At 45.6% G+C, this 20,710-nt stretch overlaps 4 protein-coding genes across 4 annotated transcripts; 1 reads left to right on the top strand and 3 right to left on the bottom strand.

Annotated features, from left to right (window-relative positions):
* Window positions 1–3,924: 3,924 nt before the first annotated feature.
* PHALS_10103 (pyruvate kinase) lies at window positions 3,925–8,031 on the top strand (the record flags this gene model as incomplete). Its single annotated transcript, XM_024725468.1, has 4 exons — window positions 3,925–4,923; window positions 4,978–5,104; window positions 6,328–6,378; window positions 6,446–8,031. The coding sequence occupies 4 exons, from the start codon at window positions 3,925–3,927 to the stop codon at window positions 8,029–8,031; spliced, it is 2,763 nt and encodes a 920-aa protein (XP_024576243.1).
* Window positions 8,032–8,102: 71 nt separating this feature from the next.
* On the bottom strand, window positions 8,103–9,038 carry PHALS_10102 (Armadillo-type fold; the record flags this gene model as incomplete). The annotated part of the gene is made up of 1 exon (XM_024725467.1): window positions 8,103–9,038. One exon carries the CDS (start codon window positions 9,036–9,038, stop codon window positions 8,103–8,105), a length of 936 nt encoding a protein of 311 aa, XP_024576242.1.
* Window positions 9,039–9,512: 474 nt separating this feature from the next.
* PHALS_10101 (START-like domain) lies at window positions 9,513–10,703 on the bottom strand (the record flags this gene model as incomplete). Its single annotated transcript, XM_024725466.1, has 1 exon — window positions 9,513–10,703. One exon carries the CDS (start codon window positions 10,701–10,703, stop codon window positions 9,513–9,515), a length of 1,191 nt encoding a protein of 396 aa, XP_024576241.1.
* A 571-nt stretch (window positions 10,704–11,274) lies between these two features.
* PHALS_15411 (uncharacterized protein) lies at window positions 11,275–13,248 on the bottom strand. The gene has a single exon (XM_036407416.1). The coding sequence runs from the start codon at window positions 11,750–11,752 to the stop codon at window positions 11,432–11,434; it is 321 nt and encodes a 106-aa protein (XP_036263122.1). The 5' UTR covers window positions 11,753–13,248; the 3' UTR covers window positions 11,275–11,431.
* Between the last annotated feature and the right edge of the window lie 7,462 nt (window positions 13,249–20,710).

Genomic DNA, 20,710 nt, shown 5'->3' with positions numbered 1-20,710 from the left:
CACACAGTAAGCGCGGGGCGCCCTACTGGGGTAGAATTGAGTCTCATTGTGCCTCAAATAGGTTTAGGGCAGCAGGGCCCAGCCCCGAAGAGCGCCGTGCTCGTATACACGGAACGTGTATACAAGTCAGGCTTGCTGCTCGTAAAAGCGACCGTGAAGAGCTTTGTGAAGCCATGGAAGATTCTGATCGATTCTGAGGCGTCAGGTAATCATGCTCTACGCACCACGATCGAAGAAAGTCAGCTGTATGCTGAGGCGCTTAAAGCGCGGTTGAGTAACACCGTCATTGTTCGCTTAGCGACGGTGACTTATGACACTGTTCCAAGGGTCACTGTGGATCTCGGTGTCAAGCATTTTGTCTTCAATATCGAGAAACGCTGCTGAGTCTTAAACTTGGATGTAAGGTATGACCTTATCCTTGGTATGGAATGGTTGGAACACCATGAACCATGGCTTGCTTGGGAGACCTTGGACGCTACGCGCACGTCTTTTGTTGGAGCTTTGGTGAGTCATGAACCCACCTCTGCTTGGAAGCAAAAGCTTGATTGGCGCGGGCGATGGACCGGGACGGTCAATGTGCTGGATATCGAAGTATATGGTTATCGAACACCAAAGATGTATTGGACAGGAGTCCCGAGCATGGCTCGGGGCTGAAAGTGGAGTGGTACGTAATTCACTGAGCGCTGCTTAAGTATCAAAGCAGTTGCTGCATGCCAAGAGTGGCATGGTCGCACGAATCTGAGGCCTTGTGGGTGAGGCCCTAATAATGTGCGTAGATTGGCACGTAAATTCCTGAGCACTGCTCATGTTTCGAAGCAATTATACCAAGAGTGGCATGGTCAGACGATGTCCAAGGCATCATGGGCAAGGCCCTTCTGATGTGCGTGGAGTGGCACGTTATCCTCCGGAAAAGACTAGCACGACTGCCGTAGCTCTTTGCTTAGAGGAAGGTATGCTGAGGTCTTCGATCTATACTAGAACCAGTATGAGTGTAGCGGATCGCGATTCACTACCTCCAAGAGTACCCAAAACATTAACCCAAGGCAAATACACTTTCCCGTTCAAAATTGAAACAGTTTTTAACTGTTTTATTTGTGGCAGAGCCGCCTAGATCTAAATCCTTCGGTTTTCCTAATTATATATAAAGAACTGATTAACATGCGTAACTACTGGCAGTCCCGCCACGTAGTGACTTCTTGTTTCGGTGAAGCCACACCGTTGTGACGATCATCAAGCTGAACGGATGGTGTTATCATGATTTGTTATGCTCTCAAATCATGTACACAATATTTCCAGCATATCCAAGGAGCATATGCTTGTAGCTCTTAGGGTCGAGCTTCATCCTTTTAGCGCTATCAACGTGAGCATACCCCTGGGACCAAAACACACGCAGTGGTTCACTCGTGGTTTCTGCTTAATACTTACTTTGGACGAAGTTATGCACCTTCGTTTGGTGCTCACAAATATATAAATCTAATTTACTACAGTGCTTACAGCTTCCACCCGCCAAATCATTGACATAACCTTGTAATGAAGCATTCTTCTTGCCTATTCCATGTTGGTGCGATTCATTCATTCCGCTACCCCGTTTTGCTAGGGCTGTAAGGTACAAATCGCTGATACAATCCCAGAAGCACATAGCTGTGACCTTCTTGTTCACGAATTCAGTTTCATTGTCAGAGCGAATACGTTTATTTTGCTCTCCTCATTGCTTTTCGAGATGCCTTTGATTGAGCGAGCTCGCGACGACCTTTCTCTTACTCTTCAGGCGGTAAGCAGCCATGAAACGTGCATTCACAAATATTAGTACATATCTTGCTCCTCCTTGAAATACCGTTTGCATGGGTCCCATCACATCCGTCTGAACTCACTCAAAAACACGCGAAGTCTTGAAAATGGATTGTGAAGGAAACGGCGATACGTTTTGCTTACCCTTCACACGACCACTGCATATATTTTTAATACCACGGCGTAAAGCTGGCATACCATGCTTGACATGCTGGGTTTTGACCATACCGCACTCGCTTAAGTGCCTCATGCGTCCGTGCCACAGTTCCTATTGATTGTCATCACCGGCGTACCCCACAAAGCGCGCTTCTTCAAGCTTGCAATCAAGGACGAAAGCTTGCTGACCTTTTTGCTCAGAGATAAAGTCTGGTTCTTGCCTTCGAAAACACATGAAAATTGCTGAAACACGTAGACCACATTCTGCAAGTTTTTCAATCGATAGCAGCCGTCTATCGAGGGATTGCAATGTACATGACATCTAGCATCCTGACGTGCTTCCCGTCCATCCCAGTCAGCTTTACAATTATTTTTCCAAGAGCACGCAACTTCTTTACGACTGCAACGATCACATTGATGTCCAAGGTCGTATCATCAGAATCAAAAAGGTCTTCACGGTATGGTGTCATATGCGATGTCGCACCGCTATCGATCAGCCATCCATCAATCCGATTTTCGTCAACAGCGAAAACCGCGTCATCATCAATGTCATCGCTTCATGTGTCCAGCTCGATTACACTGCAGTATTTCCCTTGAAGCCACCTTTACTCTTCCTTGGACCGTAATCTTTTCGTCCAGGGCCACGATTGCTTCTAAACCACCCACCGCTTTCGTAATTAGAAAAAACGCTTTCTCCATCGTCTGCTTCTTTTGCAACCGCTAATGCTCATTCAACAGCTTCTCCTTGACCTTGATTAACGTGATGTCCTCGCAAACAGCACAATCAGCTCAAAATCTGTCGGGAGGCTGCTCAGCAGTACCACTAGATGTCACAATTCGTCACCAGGCTCTCCAAATGATTGAAGTCCAACAACAATTCTGTCAAACGCATCCAAGGTGCTTGGACATAGTCGATCTACTCTCCATCTTAAACTCATGCAGACGGCACGTCATCTCGACACGGTTGTGAAGTTGGGTACGATTGTAGAATTCTCCTCAGATTGCTCCAAGCGTGCATAGCCGTCGACGCAATCTGATTCTTGGCCTGGTGCTGTAGCTCGATACCCTGGGCAATAGTCTTTAGTGCCATGGCGTCGTTGAGAATCCAGGTTTCCGTCATCTCCTCTTCCCTCTTGACGACTTGAACGTAGAGGCTGGTTCGTTCGCTTTTGATTCTGGAGTAGAACCATGAACCCCTCAAAACTTCTCTATTTGTATCAACTTCAGAAGTGATTGGTTGAAATATATCCAAAATTATTATTAAAACTTTCTGTTTTTATATGCAATAATAGAACGATATGTGGGATTTACAATAACGAACATCACTCATAAATAGTCGTCGTCGGTACCTGTACATTGTAAGTCTAAGTTGTGCACAATTGCACAAAATTTGAAACGGATTGATACGGCGCCATTCATTTTTGCATATTCAATTTGTATGTGTGTAAAATAGAGCACGTTGATAAGAGAAGAGGATTCTGATTAATGATTACTGTCTCAACAGGCGATACTTTTCAGCTAGAGTAATGTATGCCTTATTCCTTAATAAAGTATAGTCTTTGCTTCCAAACGCGAAAACATTTTCTACATACTCCATATTGTATTTTAGGCTTGGAAGGTAATCGAGGATGGAGGGATGACTTGGAGGAAGCCTGGGACCTACCTCACTGCAGTGTATTTATTCGCAATCTTGTTTTAGCTAGACACATCCACCCCAGTCTTAAGGCTATGGAGTGAACATCACTTTTTCTTCATTTGTAATGGGGTACGTACCTGATCAGAATCTACGTAAACGTCACGCTTTTGTGCAATTGTGCAAAACACACGGACGGTAGTTTTTGTCACTTGGGTTGAGGAAGCCATTGTTTTTGGTCCGACACGCCGTATATTTTGACCGCATATCTCCGCGAGTGGCGAACTGAGCCACTCATTGCAATGCTCATTTAACATTAAAAAGAATCCTAAACAAGCCTCGTGAACATGACTGGTTGGGGAGTTTGGACAAGTCCATTTCCAAAGATATTGCTGTCATCTACCGACCATGGCAAGCTACAGGAGCTTGTACAGACAATTCTTGACGCAAATTTGAAGCGTTACTTGAATTTTACTGGGGTCGATCTAAATTCATGGAAACTCATTAAAGGCAAGGACGATATGCAAGTGTACAGTAACCGACGCGATCAACGTCAATGGCCCCTTACTGTCCGAGTGGATGACGACCGTGAGTTGCAGACTTTACTTTGTGTCGGTTCATCGCCAGGCACATTAAACGAAATGATGGACGGCGTCTCAAAGTCTGCAAATGGTGTAAAAGACTTAAACATCAACGACTCTAGCTCCGCTGCTGAACTTGTACGTATTAAAGCGCCAAATCCACTAGAACCATTTGCAGGTGTTGCCATCAAATGGATGGAGCTGGATGTGCGTCGTCGGTCGATGGGTATGGTCAAAAATCGAGACTTTGTGTACATCGAGGCAACAGGCATCAAGAATTTGCCAAGTGGCGAATCTCTGGGTTATCATATCATGCACTCTGTAGGAATTCCAGGAGCAACTATTTTGCCCGGACGCGTGCGTTCTGAGCTCTCGATCTGCACGTTCTTTCGTCAAGTAAATCAAAGTCTATTCACACATTCGCTTGCAATTCTTGAGCCCATGAGTGAACGAGTTCGCCAATTTGTTGTTCCTCGCTTCATCAAAATGCTTCAATCGACATTCAGACCTACATCCGAGTCATCGATGGAAAAGGTTAAAAGTTTTGCAAGAACCTTGAGTCAACGTCATTCGGAGCAGAACGCGCAACGACTTTCAGGGTCTGACCATTATTGTGTCACTTGTTTCAAGCGTAGAGGGCGGATGCATAAACTTGCACGTCGCCAAAATACGTGTATAGTGTGCAGTGGATCTATTTGCAGTGCGTGTAAGATTGAGAAGAAGCTTAAGGTGCCAAGTGTGGGCGCCAAAGTGACAACCAAAAAGGTAATATTCTGTTTTTCGTGTTTGTCTGATGTCACTTCATCGAAGGGATCCCAGTATTCTTTTTCAGAGGATTCGGACAATGACAGCGAGTCCTATCCCCAAATACATCATTGGGCCTGGACAACGAAGCGACCGAGTTGGAGCACTTCTAAAAGTAGTGATCCGACGGTCGATTTCACTTGTACCACGTAGATGGCGCTAAGATGAACTAGGAGGGAGATGAATCTTTTTGCATTTCTTTTGGTATCGGTAATTTATAAGTCCTTTAAAAAAATTCTTTTTCTGAAATTGCTTAATGCATTTTGTGCTACAGTAATCAACAAAATTTGTTTTTATTCAAATATATATTGAAGCTGTCTTTTGAGATGTATACCACAAGTATTTGTAGCTATGTCATAAAGTGTGCAATTATTTGAAATAAAGTGAAATTAAAATATGAACTTATAATTAAATGGGCTATATTTCTTGACGATTAAGCCGTGGATTAGCGACAGATCAAGTTCCAGTAAGACTGCTCGCTGCAGTTAGTTAAGTAGTATTCCTGTGTCTTTTTTTTGCTAAGTTTCTTATAATGTGGTTATGTGTTGTTGTGCAGTTGTGCTCTACGACGCAGTGCACCGACAAATACATGAAACTTTACCACTGATGTTATCTGTTGTGCGCTGTGCTGTAGCGCAATTTTTATCTTTCAGCAACTCTTTATGCCTCTACTTGGATACTTATAAAACCCCAAAATCTTGTCCAGCGCACACTCCTCATTGTTGGCTCTGATTATGTATATTCGATGCACAGACGCGTGACAATGAAAACAAGACCATTTACTATAACCGCGATTATGATATATATGATATATATCTGCTTATGTAGGAATAAGCTCACTTGATGTTTTTGGCAGCGTATGTAGTAGTCAAGAATGTTTAGTATACTTGAATTAAGTAGGACTACTATTCGGCAATGCTAAAACATGCGACGGATGGAGGACGTGAGTATTTTGCAAATTCAGATTATCTGTATAAAACAGTAATCCCGCCCGACACAAATTGGTAGTGATGCACAACAGAACGTACCCAAAATATAAAAAGCAGCTACAGCAGCGCATTCATGCGCTAACGAAGTACGAAGTATATAGTACTTGAATATCGCAGAACAAATGAAGACAGCTATAAAATTTAGTACTAACGAAGGAAAAAAGTATGGTACAAATTTACAGGACAAGATATTTTGCGACATTTCTAATTCATGTTAAAGCCAACTTCAGATTTAGCTTAGAACATTATCTTAGCTTCATAATTTCAGGCTGCTGAAGTTTATGTTGATAAATTTGTGAATTACTATTTCAGCGCTCACAATATTAGTAATAGTATTCTGGTAGTCGGTGATAAATATTATATCCCAATTACCAAGCACCAAAATTAAATCTTTCCCCCACACTCAAAGCAGCCTCCACGTCGTCTGGTAGCTAGTCTCACTGCCTAAACTAACTACTTATTGTTATATTAATCATGCTTGTTTGTATGAACAGTAGCCCCAATCTTCATCATCATGCTGCGTCGTCTGACTTTCCGTTCCGTACCCTCAGTACGCAGCTTCGCTTCTGCCTCAGAGCTATACAAGAACCCACGTAGCTCCAAGTTCAGCATGACTAAAATTGTGGCTACTGTTGGTCCGGCATCTGAACAGCTCGAAATGCTTCAGAATCTTACGGATGAGGGATTGCGTATCATGCGCATCAACTTTTCTCACGCCGAATACGACGAGGCCTTACAGCGAATCAAGAACCTTCGAGCTTGTCGTGGAGTGCATGCTGAAGGGATGGCTAAATTTAATCTCCGAGCAGTACTTCATGATACAAAAGGACCTGAAATACGGACAGGTAAAGTGCGTGATGGCAAGAAAATCAAGTTAGAAAAGGGCAAGTCGGTGGTGGTAACGACTGACCCAGCTTTCGAGAATCAAGGGACAGCAGACAAATTCTTTGTTTCGTATCAGAAATTATCGGAAACCGTTAAGGTGGGAGATACGGTTTTGCTATCGGACGGTTTGATTCGTTTAACCTGCACTTCTGTGGGTAAAGGGGAAATTACGTGTCATATTCACAATACCGAAGAGATCGGTAATCGGAAGGGTGTAAACTTACCCGGTTTAGTTGTCGAGTTGCCCGCTTTGTCTGAGAAAGATAAACGCGATCTAGATTGGGGGGTAAAACACGATATTGATTTTATCGCAGCTTCTTTTATTCGTAAAGCCAGTGACGTGATTGAGATCCGTCGTTTTGTGGACGAATGTGTCAAGAGACACTGGACCAGCCATCCTAATTATATTGCGCCGAAGATTATATCGAAAATTGAAAATTTGGAAGGTGTTCAGAATTTTGAGGAGATTCTTGAAGCCTCAGACGGCATTATGTGTGCTCGGGGCGACTTGGGCGTCGAAGTTCCTGCTCAGAAAGTGTTAACGTATCAAAAGATGATGGTTGATCGCTGCAACGCTGTTGGTAAGCCCATTATCGTTGCCACGCAAATGCTCGAGTCCATGCAAAACAACCCACGACCTACTCGTGCCGAGGTGTCGGATGTCGGTAACGCTGTATTAGATGGTGCTGACTGTGTTATGCTCAGTGGTGAGTCGGCCCAGGGCAAGTACCCTGTCGAATCTGTGGCTACTATGAACACGGTCATAAAGGAGGCAGATGAGCTCCTTCTGAATCCTACCTACCAGGCCAAGTTCCAATTCGATTCACCGACATCAGACGTCGAGTCGGCTGTTTCTTCGGCTGTTAAAACTGCTAATGAAATGCATGCTCAGCTCCTCATTGTGCTCACGCGCACAGGTTACACGGCTCGCAAGGTGGCAAAGTATAAACCAACGGTGCCGGTTATGTGCTTTACAACGGATTTAAAAGTTGGCCGACAGCTCCAAATCCATCGTGGGCTTTACCCTGTTGTCCCAGACAACGTCAACCGTGCTCCTACCACTGCAGAAGCTATTTCCCACGCCAAGAAGATGGGGTGGCTCTCGTCAGGTGACCGTGTCGTCGTCATTAGTGGCGACAAGCTCTCGGACGATCTTGGCCGGGAAATTCTCATTGGCGTTGCTGATGTGCAGTAATTACAGGAAGTTAAAGCAGATAAACAAGCTTATAAACAAAGATACCAGCAGTTTTCATTGTGCTTTAAATGTCAGTAACAATTTGTCAATATTCCTGTGCGCGCATTTGAATCCTGTTGTACGCGGTCTCGTAGCGATCTCATCTGAGCGCGGGGTCTTGTTACGCTAGCAGCAGTGCAAGCATCTTTAAGAATGCGTGCAACAATTCCTGCTTGATTAGGTCCAGATAAAGCGTCTTTCAAGCCTAATTCAAACGTTTTGGCGCCTAGCACTGCACACAGAAGTTGCAAACTTCTTGTTGCCTCGAATCGTGCGCTTGCATCTTTGCTCTCTCGAAAGGCTGCTAAAGCTCGAAAAGTAGTTTTAAAAGACCCATTGGTTTTATACGAAATCGCGTGATAAGTTTGAACTAAACATTCAAGACTTAGTGCAATGAGCTTTGCAGCCGAGCCACACAACTTGCCATTCTTGTTGGTTCCATATCGAGCTACTGCAGTTAAAAGCGGGAGTCCAGCGAGGTGCGTTGCAAGTTTTTGCATTGCAAAAAGTGCCATATCGCGTAAGAACTTCTTTTCACAAACAGACCGACGTAAAAGAACGTCAAGCATCTCAGGATGAGAACTACTAAGCAACGTACGCTCTTGAATCGAACGAGGTACAAACTCAAAACATTCAGCGCATGCCAGCAATCCGTTTTTGGATGGAGCTGAGCGAAGACTGTCGCTCTCCGCAGCAAGCAAACGTACGAAACTTTCAATGTGATGCGTTGTAATCACTTCACTGTGGTATACCATCACACGACGCAACATCACTACAGCCTCGTAGAGTTGTTGCCACTCCTTACTTTCTGTCAAGGTGATATGAATGCTATCCATTAAAGTACTTGTGACGTTCGGTATTGGCGTCAATTCGTTGGTCAGGAGCACAACGACATTCTTGTCGTCGATTATTCCATCATTAGGAAGTGAAGCTTCACGTTGTTCCTCCACATCCAAACGCTCCTCCATATCCTTTTGTAGTGATGCGTCAGCTTTCGTGTTTCGCTGAGTCAAAATTGGGTTAGATCTCGGGTGAAGCATTCACCGCTTGCAAACTTCTCAACTGTCTATACTAGTTTTCATCGCCAGCCGTCAACTAAATCGAGACGTATGCAGTAGAATACGAATCGAAGCTGTTGGAGAAAAATAGCTATCTTATCGGATAAGTGCTCGAGCAAATAAAACTATCAACACTGCCTTAAATTAGTTGTTTGCTATAAGTGGGTCTTTAGTATGTCTTTATTCATAAACAATTGCTTTATATGTACTTGTTTTGACAATTTATGCTACTTGCCCACATCAATACATCAATACTTACCTGCGTCTCTGACGAATATCTAAATATTATGTAGACAAAATAATACTTATTAGCAGCATATCAATATGCGTGCAAGTAGTGTATGATTAACAGACATGCAGAAACTCAGCTTAAAAAAATTAGATCTACTGAACACTTGTATAGGAGTACTCTCCACTATTGCCGTCCGAAGAGAGTGTGTGGTCGATACTAACTTGATTCATCCTATTGCTCTTGAGCATCATTGCTCGAGCACAGTCTACAGAGCTCATATCCATTGCAGAACTGATACACGTTGAGCAAAAGGTCACTTTTCGCTGAGACAGCAGTAGATCCGGATCAACGAAACTCAACTTTCGGGTAATCTTACAAGCGTGGCAAACGAAGCCAAAGCAGAGCTTACACGTACTATTACTCTTTGTAAAATCTCCAAGCTTGCGATTCGTAAGAGGTGAAAAGCACGTGACACAAACATTTTTCTTGTTGGGCGTGCCAGTCACCTTGGAGTCTACGTATGCCTTTTCAAGCATGAATGATAGTTTGCGCATCTGTCCACAATAAGTATATTTTAAGCTTGAAAGAAGCACATTGGCCATATTGGCCACCACGAGCTTGCGGATCAACCCGCTATCTGCTGGATCCATAACGCCAGTGGCATACATTTCCATTGTGTTGGCGCTAACTTGACGCCAAAAAGCGACGATCGAAAGATTACCACGCACACGATTTGGTAATACGTGAGTCTGTGGAAAGCTAACCGAGTGTAATAATTGATACCCCAGCCGCTCGCCCTTTTCGTTTGTAACGTATCCTGTGCCTTCGAGGTAAACGTAGTCGCGATTCTTTACCAAATTAGTAGAATGGAATGGAATGTCGACCTCCATCCACTTGACAATAAGTGATTGAAACGGGTCCTCCAATGTCGGTAAGACTACAGCGTCGAGAACAGCTGCTCCGCTAAAGTCCTCAACGTACGAAACCTTCATGCGCATTGTTTCGAGATCTTCACTGATTACCCCAAACAGCAGGTCCTCCAATTTACCTTCTAAAGTCCCCACGCACAGAATCATGGGTAGACCGGATCCTGTTGGCTCTTTATTTGAAGCAGCGGCAGCTACTGCACCCTCTGGTCTCTCAGTGTACACCTTAAGCTTTTCCTTCTCCTTCAGCAGCTTCCAGTGCTGTGGATTCGCTTGACGACTCGACCCATACATGTACTTGGAGCAAAGCTGGAGGTTTGAAGTGATGCATTGATTTGCCAAGTCTTCGAGACTAGTGCGATCAGATCCAGTCAAGTAGAGTTCTTGAAACGGGTTGATGATGAACCGGCCTTTCATCTTCAAGGGCTCAAAATGAAGTATGGAGACTTAGCGTTTTAGGACAATGGATGTAACGAGGAGGCATAGGAAGGTATGATTTGAGGTCATCCACAAGTTATATCCAGCTGTAGATGCGCTTCTTTGACATCTGGCCCAAATATGACTAGATTATAAGGTAAGACACAAGCACGGTGGAGGAATAGGCGTATTCTAGCCGTATAAGAATAGTCATAAATTGACGGATTTGTGTTGGCAATTGCGTTGCACCTACCATACGGTCTTTGTCGCTGGGGTTTTCGCTATGAATGTTATGGTAAAATGAAGTCACAAGTATTGTATGATCAAGGGCACCTAAGTTAGAGTAGGGAACTCGGACCAATAGTAAATTTGTTTTCCTTGCCGCATGTTCAACAATCGCTAGACTTCAATATTCAACTTTGTTTGCTGGCTATTCTTTACTTCTGTTTAAACACATACCGTGTATGGCTAAAACTCTTACCATCGAGATTTGAGATCACGATCTGCATTTGAGCTTAATAGGAAGTAGCTCAAACATTCTGGGATGAAAGAAAATATAGGCGAAGCAAAATTTCGTTTTAAAAAAATGAGATTTATCGTCGAGAATGTTTATCACGCAATAGTAACGAGATTATTTATTCGTAAACTTCATGAACTTGTAGCGAGGGGGTCGTCAATGATGAATTACTATTATTGTCAAGATAGATTCTCATCAAGCAAATCCATCACTAGATCAACAGTTGGTGAAGGAGACCATCAACATTTATTGTGCAGACGGTCAACGTTGGATGGTATTTTGGTTTCGAGAGGCAAGCGTACTTCAAATATACCCATAAGGCATCGGGATTGTAAGCTTTACAAAACATGTTTTGTGTCATCGACAAATTTAGAATCCTTCTAGCTACTTCAGCATTGATGTCGATCGTATACTGGTAATTGTTCCGCAACAATGCACATTCGCTTTCTTTGACATCGTGATCAATCATGGTGTTGGCAGGTATGCCTCCAGAATTTGTGGCTGCAAATTTTTCTATTCTGATTGTCGCCATCGCATACTCATGTCAGTGATCACCTTAAAAAAAACAAACGACGGAGTGTCTGCCCATGCTTGATGTAGTTGACAACGCACACTGATTACATCTCATCGAGGAAGGGGCTGATGAGTCGCCCACATTTCAAATTCAGCTTTGTTTGAGTTTATATAACATCAGCTATGATAATAGAAAACTTTACTCCATGGCGGAAAACATAGTATGACGATGGCTGACAGATCAAAGCCTTTCGCAGACGGTAATAAAATCAAGTCAGCATTGATGTCGGAGTAGCAGATCTGTTTGATTTGCGCCGTGAAGTTCTCGAACAGGCCCTCATACATGGATTTACGCGGCAGCTTGAAAATAGAATTAATCTTATGAGCCACAAGTATTGAGCCTATGCTGCGTGATGAACTGACGATTCCACAAAGTAACAGCATCTTTCGATTGCTATTCGACCTGTTCATTTCGATGTGGTCATACTTTTAAAGTTAAGAAGATCGTGGACGACCAAAAATTTTGATAAGATCATAATATAATGCACGCGACTGTGGCCCCATCTATTCGTCAGCGAGCTGTTCTTGGCGTCTACGCAAGCGAGCGAACCCGCTATCATATTTAGGTGCCGGACAGAATTTGATTCGACAAGAGCTAAGAATTAAATTTGTTATCGAAGATATTGATGATGGTTCTGACAGAGGTAAGGGCTGTTGAATAGAAAATAAATAATCTGAGACCTCGGCAGCACTGTTGTTCATGTATTATAAGTTTACAGGTTGGAGCTAATGGCTTCAAGTGAGCTCATTGCCTGTTGATGCTTCCTTACCGCTTGATATAACACCATCAAAAGTGTGTTTAATCCTGAAAATCCATGGACCTCAGCGACTTCTTGGTCGCTCCAACTTGTGGACAACAGTAGTGTTTTGCATGATCTCAAATCCATCAGGTTTCCAAGCTTCTTGCACCCTTCGCTGCTGCAGCTCGTCTCGGATCTCACAACGAGGTGAGCTAATCGGTCGAAATAATTTTCTTGATTTGTGCTCGGGTAGCGTCAGAAGCGTCCAGCAATGACTTTTGCCAAACAGGACATGCCTGATCGACGGAATTTTTTATACTGCGTATCTAGCATCCAAGCTAGTTTGTTTTCATTGGACCCTCAATGTGTACACACAAGAGTCGACAGGAACATACTGGTCATGTGAGGAGCCCTGACATGACGTACAAGACCTTACATAAGATTCGTAACACTCGTGACGAAGATTTCTATCATGTCATCTGAAACATGTCGATAAAAGCTGCAAACCGACAAATTAACTCTGTGTATGCAACGATAAGTAGCCAATGCGCTCACCGGTCGGGAATTTTATGATGTCCTTGGCTTTTTAAAACGTAGTCGCGCTTCTTGGTCAAATCGGTTCTGTCGATGTCCAACTAGGCAAAGATGGGAAAATATGAGACGATGGAATTTTGGTGGACCACAAAGCATAGGATAATATCAACATATTGTGCGTCATCAATATAAATAATAGATTTGGAGGCGGCGTGCAATTACGTATGACGCGCGACTTTGAAAACATCAAACAATACGCGAAGGCATGGATGCGTCTTGCGAAGTGGAAATTGTTCAAAATGTCAAAGATTGTATTGGATCTTTATATGAAGTTTGAAGACTTCAAAAACGTGCAGCGTAATTGACTTTTAGACTTATGCTTGAGGTCCGAACATTCTCGATATCGCTTAGCTATATAACAGAAGCGATAAGCGCCACATACTTCATTCCTGATTAATGCATGGCAGATCACGATGCCACCTCTTTTTATTCTTCTGGGATGCAGAAGCGCTGAGCAGAAAATATTTTTTCTCAAACTTGATAGCAAAGTTGTTGATAGGCGCCTTAAGCAGAACTTGGAAGGCATAAGTGGCAGTGAGCCGATGTCTTTAGATGAGACGAAAAGAGCAATTGTTTGTCGTGGTCTCTACTTTGTACCTCTGCTAAGCCGAGATAGGACGATTGTATGACCTTGAACCAGGATTTGAGAATTATGCATTGCGTGAAGCCAGTCAATCGTACCGAATATTAATTGTCATAACACATGTGATCACGCGCACCCTGGTATGAATGGGTGCGTCACACAAGATGGTGTGACCGTAGTTAGGTGTGGATTACATAAGACAATGTAATCACAAAATCGTGTGGCTACACTGTAACAAAGAAGCCACTACATGACGAAACTGCCAGTAGTTATGCGTTTTACAAAGTAAATAGATAAATTTATCGTTTTAGATATAGGAGGTTCTGCCGCAATAAAACAAATAAGAACAACTTCAGTTTTGCACGGAAGAGTACATTTGCCTTGGGTTCAGATTTGGGGTACTAGTGAATTGCGATCCGCTACACTCGTACTGGTGTAAAGAACGTAAGGTCGGTGAACTTAGCTTGGATTCCTCAAAGCAAAGAGCTACGACAGCCCCGCTGCACTTGGTAGCTTTTGCTGGTCAATCTACGCCTGAGTCGTGACGACTGATCCTCTATGACGATGGAACAATTCATCTATTTGCCCCAGGGCATCCAGGACGGACTTTATAAGCTGATGTCCCTGCTTGGCCCTGAGAGCGTGGGACACCTTGAATAGCAAGAACCTGAGCGATAACCGCGCACCCAGAGGCGTTTTCGAGCTATAAAAATGCTCTGCTGGAGTACATTGAGAAGAAAACGTCGGTGTCGACAGCGTCATGACGACACCGTCAACGACGGATGATTCCTCTCGAACCAGGCCGCTCATGGTGAGGGTTACGATCTTTGAGGGTGATGATGGAGAGAAAGTCATGCTCTAGGTGAGAAAGGCCGAGATGACTATGGTATCTGCCATGCTCCAGAACGACCAACAGCGCGTGGCGCTAGCTACCTTCTAACTCGGGGGCGAGCGCGAGAATGTGCACTGAGTGCCGCGAAAGCTGCGTTCCCCTCCTGGATAGAGCTGAAACTGCAGTTTTTGCGAGTGTTCTCACCGCAAATCAGGCATAACGCGTGCGATCGTGTTTCCTTACTTGGTGGACTTTGCCTAAGAGTTGAGAACTCTTTTTTTTCGAGATGGCAGCAGACCCTCTCCCCGAGGCAGGCGCAGTGGCCGTCGTTATGGTGGGCCTCCGCACTGGCGTGGCCAGAATAAAAGTCATCTTGTATATCTGTTTTCTTTTGAAGAAGCAGGGAATGTGGTGTTGAATGCCGAATTCAACTTTAAGTCGGCATGACTTGGTTGGAATGCACGAACTCAACTTTAAGTCGGCACGACTTGGATGAAATGCACACCCTCAGTGTTAATTGAGCGGGCTCGAGCTAATGAATATCAGCTATGCTGAGAAAGAGGAGGGAGAGCCCTAAGCCGCCGGGAAGTGTTTAAACACCCGACGGTGTTTTGTCTGTGGAGACACCCGTCACATTCGGACTGGTTGTACCCGGCGCAAGGGGTCTAAAGATTCATCGAACCGACGTCCCGCTTCTAATCAGTCTGGTTTGTCGCAGGGAAACGACAAATCCCAGTAGGCGGGTGCCCGACTGGGAAAAACATGAGTTCTGTTGAGCCTCAAAAGGTAAATGGCAGCAGGGTCCAGCCCCGAAGTGCTTCGTACTCTTGAACACGGAGCGTGTATGCAAGCCGGGCTTGTTGGTCATGAAAGCAGCCGTGAAGAGCTTTGATTAGCCATGGAAGATCCCGATCGGCTCCGTGGCGTCGGGAAATATCGCTCGACATTTCACGATCGAAGAAAGGCCACTGTATGATGAGGTGCTGATAGCGCGGTTGAATGACTCCGTCACTGTTCGCTTAGCGACGGGAACTTGTGTCACTGTGCCGAGGATCCATGTGGACCTCGGTGTCAAGTTCTTTGACTTTGATAGTGTGGAACGCCAATTATTCTTAGACTTGTATACAAGGCATGAGCTTATCCTTTATATGGCATGGTTGGAACGCCATGAGCCATGGATCGATTGGAGGTCGAAGACCTTGGGCGCTACGCGCACACCTCCTGGTGATGCTTAGGTGAGTCATGAACCCACCCCTGCTAGGAAGCGGAGGCGCTATTGGTGTGAGCACTGGACCCGGACGGTCAATATAAGTGTCCGAGTTGTCGAACACCGGAGGTATCGGACAAGAGTCCCGAGCATGGCTATTCAGCTGAACGTGGGGTGACGCGTAATTTACTGAGCACTGCCTACGTTTCGAAGCAGTTGCGCCATACCAAGAGTGGCATGGTCGGACGAGGTCCAAGGCATTATTGGCTAGGCATTTTTATTGCGCTCTGAGTGGCATGTTATCCACTAGACGAAGACTGCGGAAAAAGCAGCTCTTAGTCGAAGTTTGTTAATAACATCGAGGCATCGATGAAGCAGGGGGTGGACACTGGACGACGCAGAGTGCGTGTTCCCACTGTTCCTGACGAGACGTGGACACTCGCCGAGAGAGGACGGCGATATTGTATATTATCTGCAAGACGCAGGGCGTCGATCCTGAACCAGGGTGTATCTACCTTAGACGATGGCGCACAGCTATATACCCTTGCCAGTAGTATGACGGGGGAGAGAGACGGCAACGTCACCCTCGAAGCTATTCCTCCGGTGTAGAGATGTCCTTCGAAGGGTTTGGCGGTGCCTTAAAAGCAGGCAATTTCGCCGAGGTGGTCATTATAAGACCGAACGAGGAGATAAACTCGTCATCGCTTCTGGGTGAAGCTGACTTGGAGGACACCAAGAGAGTGTTGAACGCACGAAGTGTATTGTCGATCCTACGGGATCCCTTGGATCCGTAATATCCTATGGTAAAGGAATTTCAAGACGTCATCTCCAAAGAATCGCCTTCGGTCCTACCTCCGGACCGAGGTCTGCGTCATGAGATCGACCTGGTTCCGGGAACCAAATACTGCGTAACACACCAATGACCCCTGTTAAAGGAGTGGTGCGACGTCATTGACGCCTTTTTCCGTGCGAAGCACAACGCAGGGATGGGGCGTGAGAGCAAATCTTCCCATTCGACACCCACGTTTTGTGTCTGAAATACGAACTGTATAGTTTATGCTTACAATATGGTCAACGCTGCCACCAGAGGCCGATTCCTAGGAAGGATGTTAACAATACGGTTAAATGTACAAAGTATATTGCATTCGACATGGTCAATAGTTATTACCAACTGCTTATGAGAGCGAGTGATATTCCGCTGACAGCAGTGAGTGCTCCGAGCGGCATGCGATGGGAGGGCTGGTGATGCCTGAAGGGTTGTCAAATGCGCCATCAGCATTTAATCATCTTGTGACGAGTTATTCAGGCCCCACCGGGCGCATACACAGCCATATTTGACGACATCTTTGTCCACAGTCATGCGGAGCACGGGAGGACAGATGAAGAAAACCACGTTGTCTATTTCAGAGCGGTGCTGAAGCGTATGCGCACGGATAAGCTGTATGCTATTGCCGATAAGTGCACCATCGGCGCCAGAGAAATCCCCTTTTGAATTCTCCATCGGGAAGCGTGGCTTTCCAGTAGACCCCGCTAAGGTCACGGCTATTGTGGACTAGCCGGCCTCAAAGATCCAAATAGATTTGTGCGAGTGGCTTGGCCTCGCCAATTGTTTGCACAAGCAAATCACAATATACATGGAAACGGCACGGCCTTTGTCTAATATCCTTAAGAAGGATAAAAAATAGTATTGGGACACCGAGCAGAAGGAGGCTTTAAACAGGTTCAAATACAGCCTCCTTCATGCACCAATAATGACATTGCCGGACCTTGATCGTCCTTTTAGTGTCGTCTGTGATGCTTCAGACTTCGCCATCGGCTGTGAACTGCTGCAAGCAGACACCGAGGGGCGAGAAGGGTGATCGCGTTCGAATCTCGCCAGCTTAAGGATGCGAGGAGGAATTACCCAGTCCACGACAAGGAATAAATTTTAATGAAAAATGCACTTGCCAAGTTCAAAGTTCACCTGCTCGGCTCAAAGCCGTTTGTGATCTACACAGATCATGCGTCACTATGCGCTGCGATTCAGTCACCTCATCTCTCGCAGAAAATGGCCAGGTGGCTCTCATTTTTTGCAGAATATATCTTCGAGGTGAAGTGTAAGCCGGAATGCTTTGGCTGATGCTTTGTCACGCAGACCGGTTCATGAGCTTGCTTATGTCAGGACGGTGACGTTGTCAGTGACGGAGTTGGTCCGCACCACATACGCTGCTACAGGCTCTCGGGAGCAAGAATTTTGTTGCTGTGCTCCGCTCTGGACTGACCATCCAGCTTTCCTTGACCGCCTTCTGAATCAAAATTTGCTTCTGTGGAGCTTTGTCTGCTCGCGCGAACGTACTGGTAGACGTGATGCTGCGGCAGCCATGAAGTTGATTCACTGGGACACGCTGGGTGAGATGCTCGTTGTCAGTCGTCACAAGGTCGACGCCGTGGTGCGAGCGGTAGCCGAATGGCAGAGTTCTGACTAGAACGAAGCATTTTTGCCATACGCCGGATGCAACTTGCTATCGAGCTGGATCTGGTCACACACCGACCCATTTGCCATCAACGCGCTTAGGCATGTACTGGTAGGGTGTAGATGCGTCAGGTTGCAGACGTGATACCCGTCATGAGGTTTATTTCTCGGAACGAGTCATACACCGGCTTGCATCTCAACAAAAACAACCGGTGGAGGATCACGTCCGTGCTGGTGTCCGAGTCAACATTCGCGATATCGATGAAGTACTTGTACCAAGTATACTAAGTACGTCGAGCTCCTTGGACACGAATACACAACTAAGGATGTTGACCTTCGTGCGCTCCAGCTTCAAAATAGCTTCTTTAGTCTTCCCTTTCACGCGCAGGTTACCACCGGGGAGTCTCGATACTTGCCCGATCGCAAACTCGCCGTACGGCGGCTCGAAAACGTCGTTACCATGATGCTTCCCAGCCAGCGAAACCATGATCTTCTGGAGCGGAGCCTTGGCAAGCACCTGACTAGTGTCGATCACCACGTCGTATTTGGCGCGCGGAAGCTCATACAGTCGCGCTTCATGCGAGTCGAGATGAAAGACCAATCACCACCAGCGGCGTGCTGGCGCTCGATTGCTTCGATGTCACAAGCAAGTGGCTTCGAGGCCTCCACACGCCGCCGCGCAGCTTCAGCTTCAGCGTTATCGCGTCGACTCGTCTCGTAACACTTCCGCCATCGTCGGACGTGTGTCGACGCTTGGAAGCGGGGAAGCATTGATGGAAGGCTGTGTAAGATCGACCGACTCGTCGTCTGAAGCAGCAGCAGCGTCAGCGAACGAGTCTGCAACATTTGGGGTTGAGACTATGAGCTCACCATCGTGTCGACCGCATCAGCAGGCACACCGGACGGCAAAGCGGGAAACTCGGACGTCGGAGGTGACGGGGGAAGGGAGGGTGCGACGGCGTAGTCTGGTATGTACCTGGCGATGAGCCGGTGGAAGGTACAAGGCCAGCGCGGGAACCCTAGGGTTTGATCGTGGTACCTGACTGGAAATTGGGCGCGAACCCAGAAGTCAAGCCAATTACTGACGAAGGGGGCTGATCGGTAGGAAATGGGGAGGTAAAAGCAGCTGGATTCATCATCTTCATGAAGGAAAGGGTGTAATTACCGGAGCGGAGGGCTCGGGGCGGGAGAATTCTTTTGGTTAGTTGACTTGTGGGATAGCCAGCAAATTAAGAAGTTATTGCATGCTTCAGTTCGTTGGAATATTTTTTGATAATTTTTTCTCTTACTAGCCCCCAACCCAAAGTCCAATTGTAGGCTATTTGTGACATTATTTAAGTAAGAAAATTACTTTTTTTCAAGTTGTATAATAAAGCTTGTTCTTGTAGTGATTTGAACCGGTAACCCCTCGATCAACGGCTTTAAGCTAAACCACTGCACCTGGAGAGACCCCCCCAACAGCACATTGGGGCATGTGAAGTGTAATCGATTGGGTGTAAGCTCAATTCTGATCGTAAGTTTTCTGCAACTGGCCATTGTGAGCTGTTTTTCTGGTTCATCGGGAATTATCTTCCCCAAGTAATGGCCCCACAACCCAATCACCTTTTATGTTGCACATGATAACGTGTAGTGACTAGCGAAGTATGTTCAGCACATAATTACTAAAACATAGGGACGAAGGAGGAATGAATTATAGTCAGAACTCTCAGCTTTGCAAATATAGCCCACTCTTTGTTTCGCCATTTCGACAACAGTACCATTCTAGTAGCCCCACCGCGCTCAACATTTTTGAGATATGAGCCCAAGTAACGACAATCGATCCTTTTATCGAATCCAACTACGTTCTACAGATTTATTTGCTGAAGATTCTATCGATGCTGAAAGCGGTTGCGGGAGACGATCGGTGAAATAGACAGCGTATCTATGATGAAAGAGTAGCAAGTGCACGCGGCGATTGTTCAATCGCAGCAATTATTAGCTGATGCACGCAGTAAAGGCACTAGCATGAAGACGGTGTGGAATACGTTTAAGTCATTTCACGAGGCCCAAGACATGCTAATTATTTGTGTATCAAAAGGAAGCTCTCATCGCTATAATTCACGGCATCCGTCGCCGGAGAGTACGTCACGGAGCTGAAGAAACCTGTGATAATGGTCAATGTGAGCCAGGTGCAGCAGAGTCCGGGCAACAATTTTAGCCGTAAGCTACGAAATCATGCCGCATGTTGGTGAAGAAGCTCAAGCTTGCAGATCTGTTAAGCGAGTTAATTCCAGAGAAAGTGCTGAAGGATGATTCTTCGCATATCAAAAAAGCGACTACGCTTCGATACACAAAATTGACTTGAGAACTATCGGCTACGGAACGTCGGTGGTACGAGTTTGGGCTGGACTTCAATATCTTATATCTCCTCGGTAGAAGGCACTGCACGTAAAAGATTCAAAGGAGTATTCATTCTCATCTGCGCCAGCGACGGAGCGTGGAATGACGGCCGCCAAAGCACAAGAGCAAT

This window comes from Plasmopara halstedii (genome assembly GCF_900000015.1).
Source record: "Plasmopara halstedii genome assembly, contig: Scaffold_444, whole genome shotgun sequence".
NCBI lineage: Eukaryota > Oomycota > Peronosporomycetes > Peronosporales > Peronosporaceae > Plasmopara > Plasmopara halstedii.
The sequence above is the reverse complement of the archived record's forward strand: the minus strand, read 5'-3'. Positions and strand labels throughout refer to the sequence as shown.

Excerpts from the sequence above, each read along its gene's own strand:
- PHALS_15411 (XM_036407416.1), bottom strand. The coding sequence starts at position 11,752 with ATGGCGACAATCAGAATAGAAAAATTTGCAGCCACAAATTCTGGAGGC.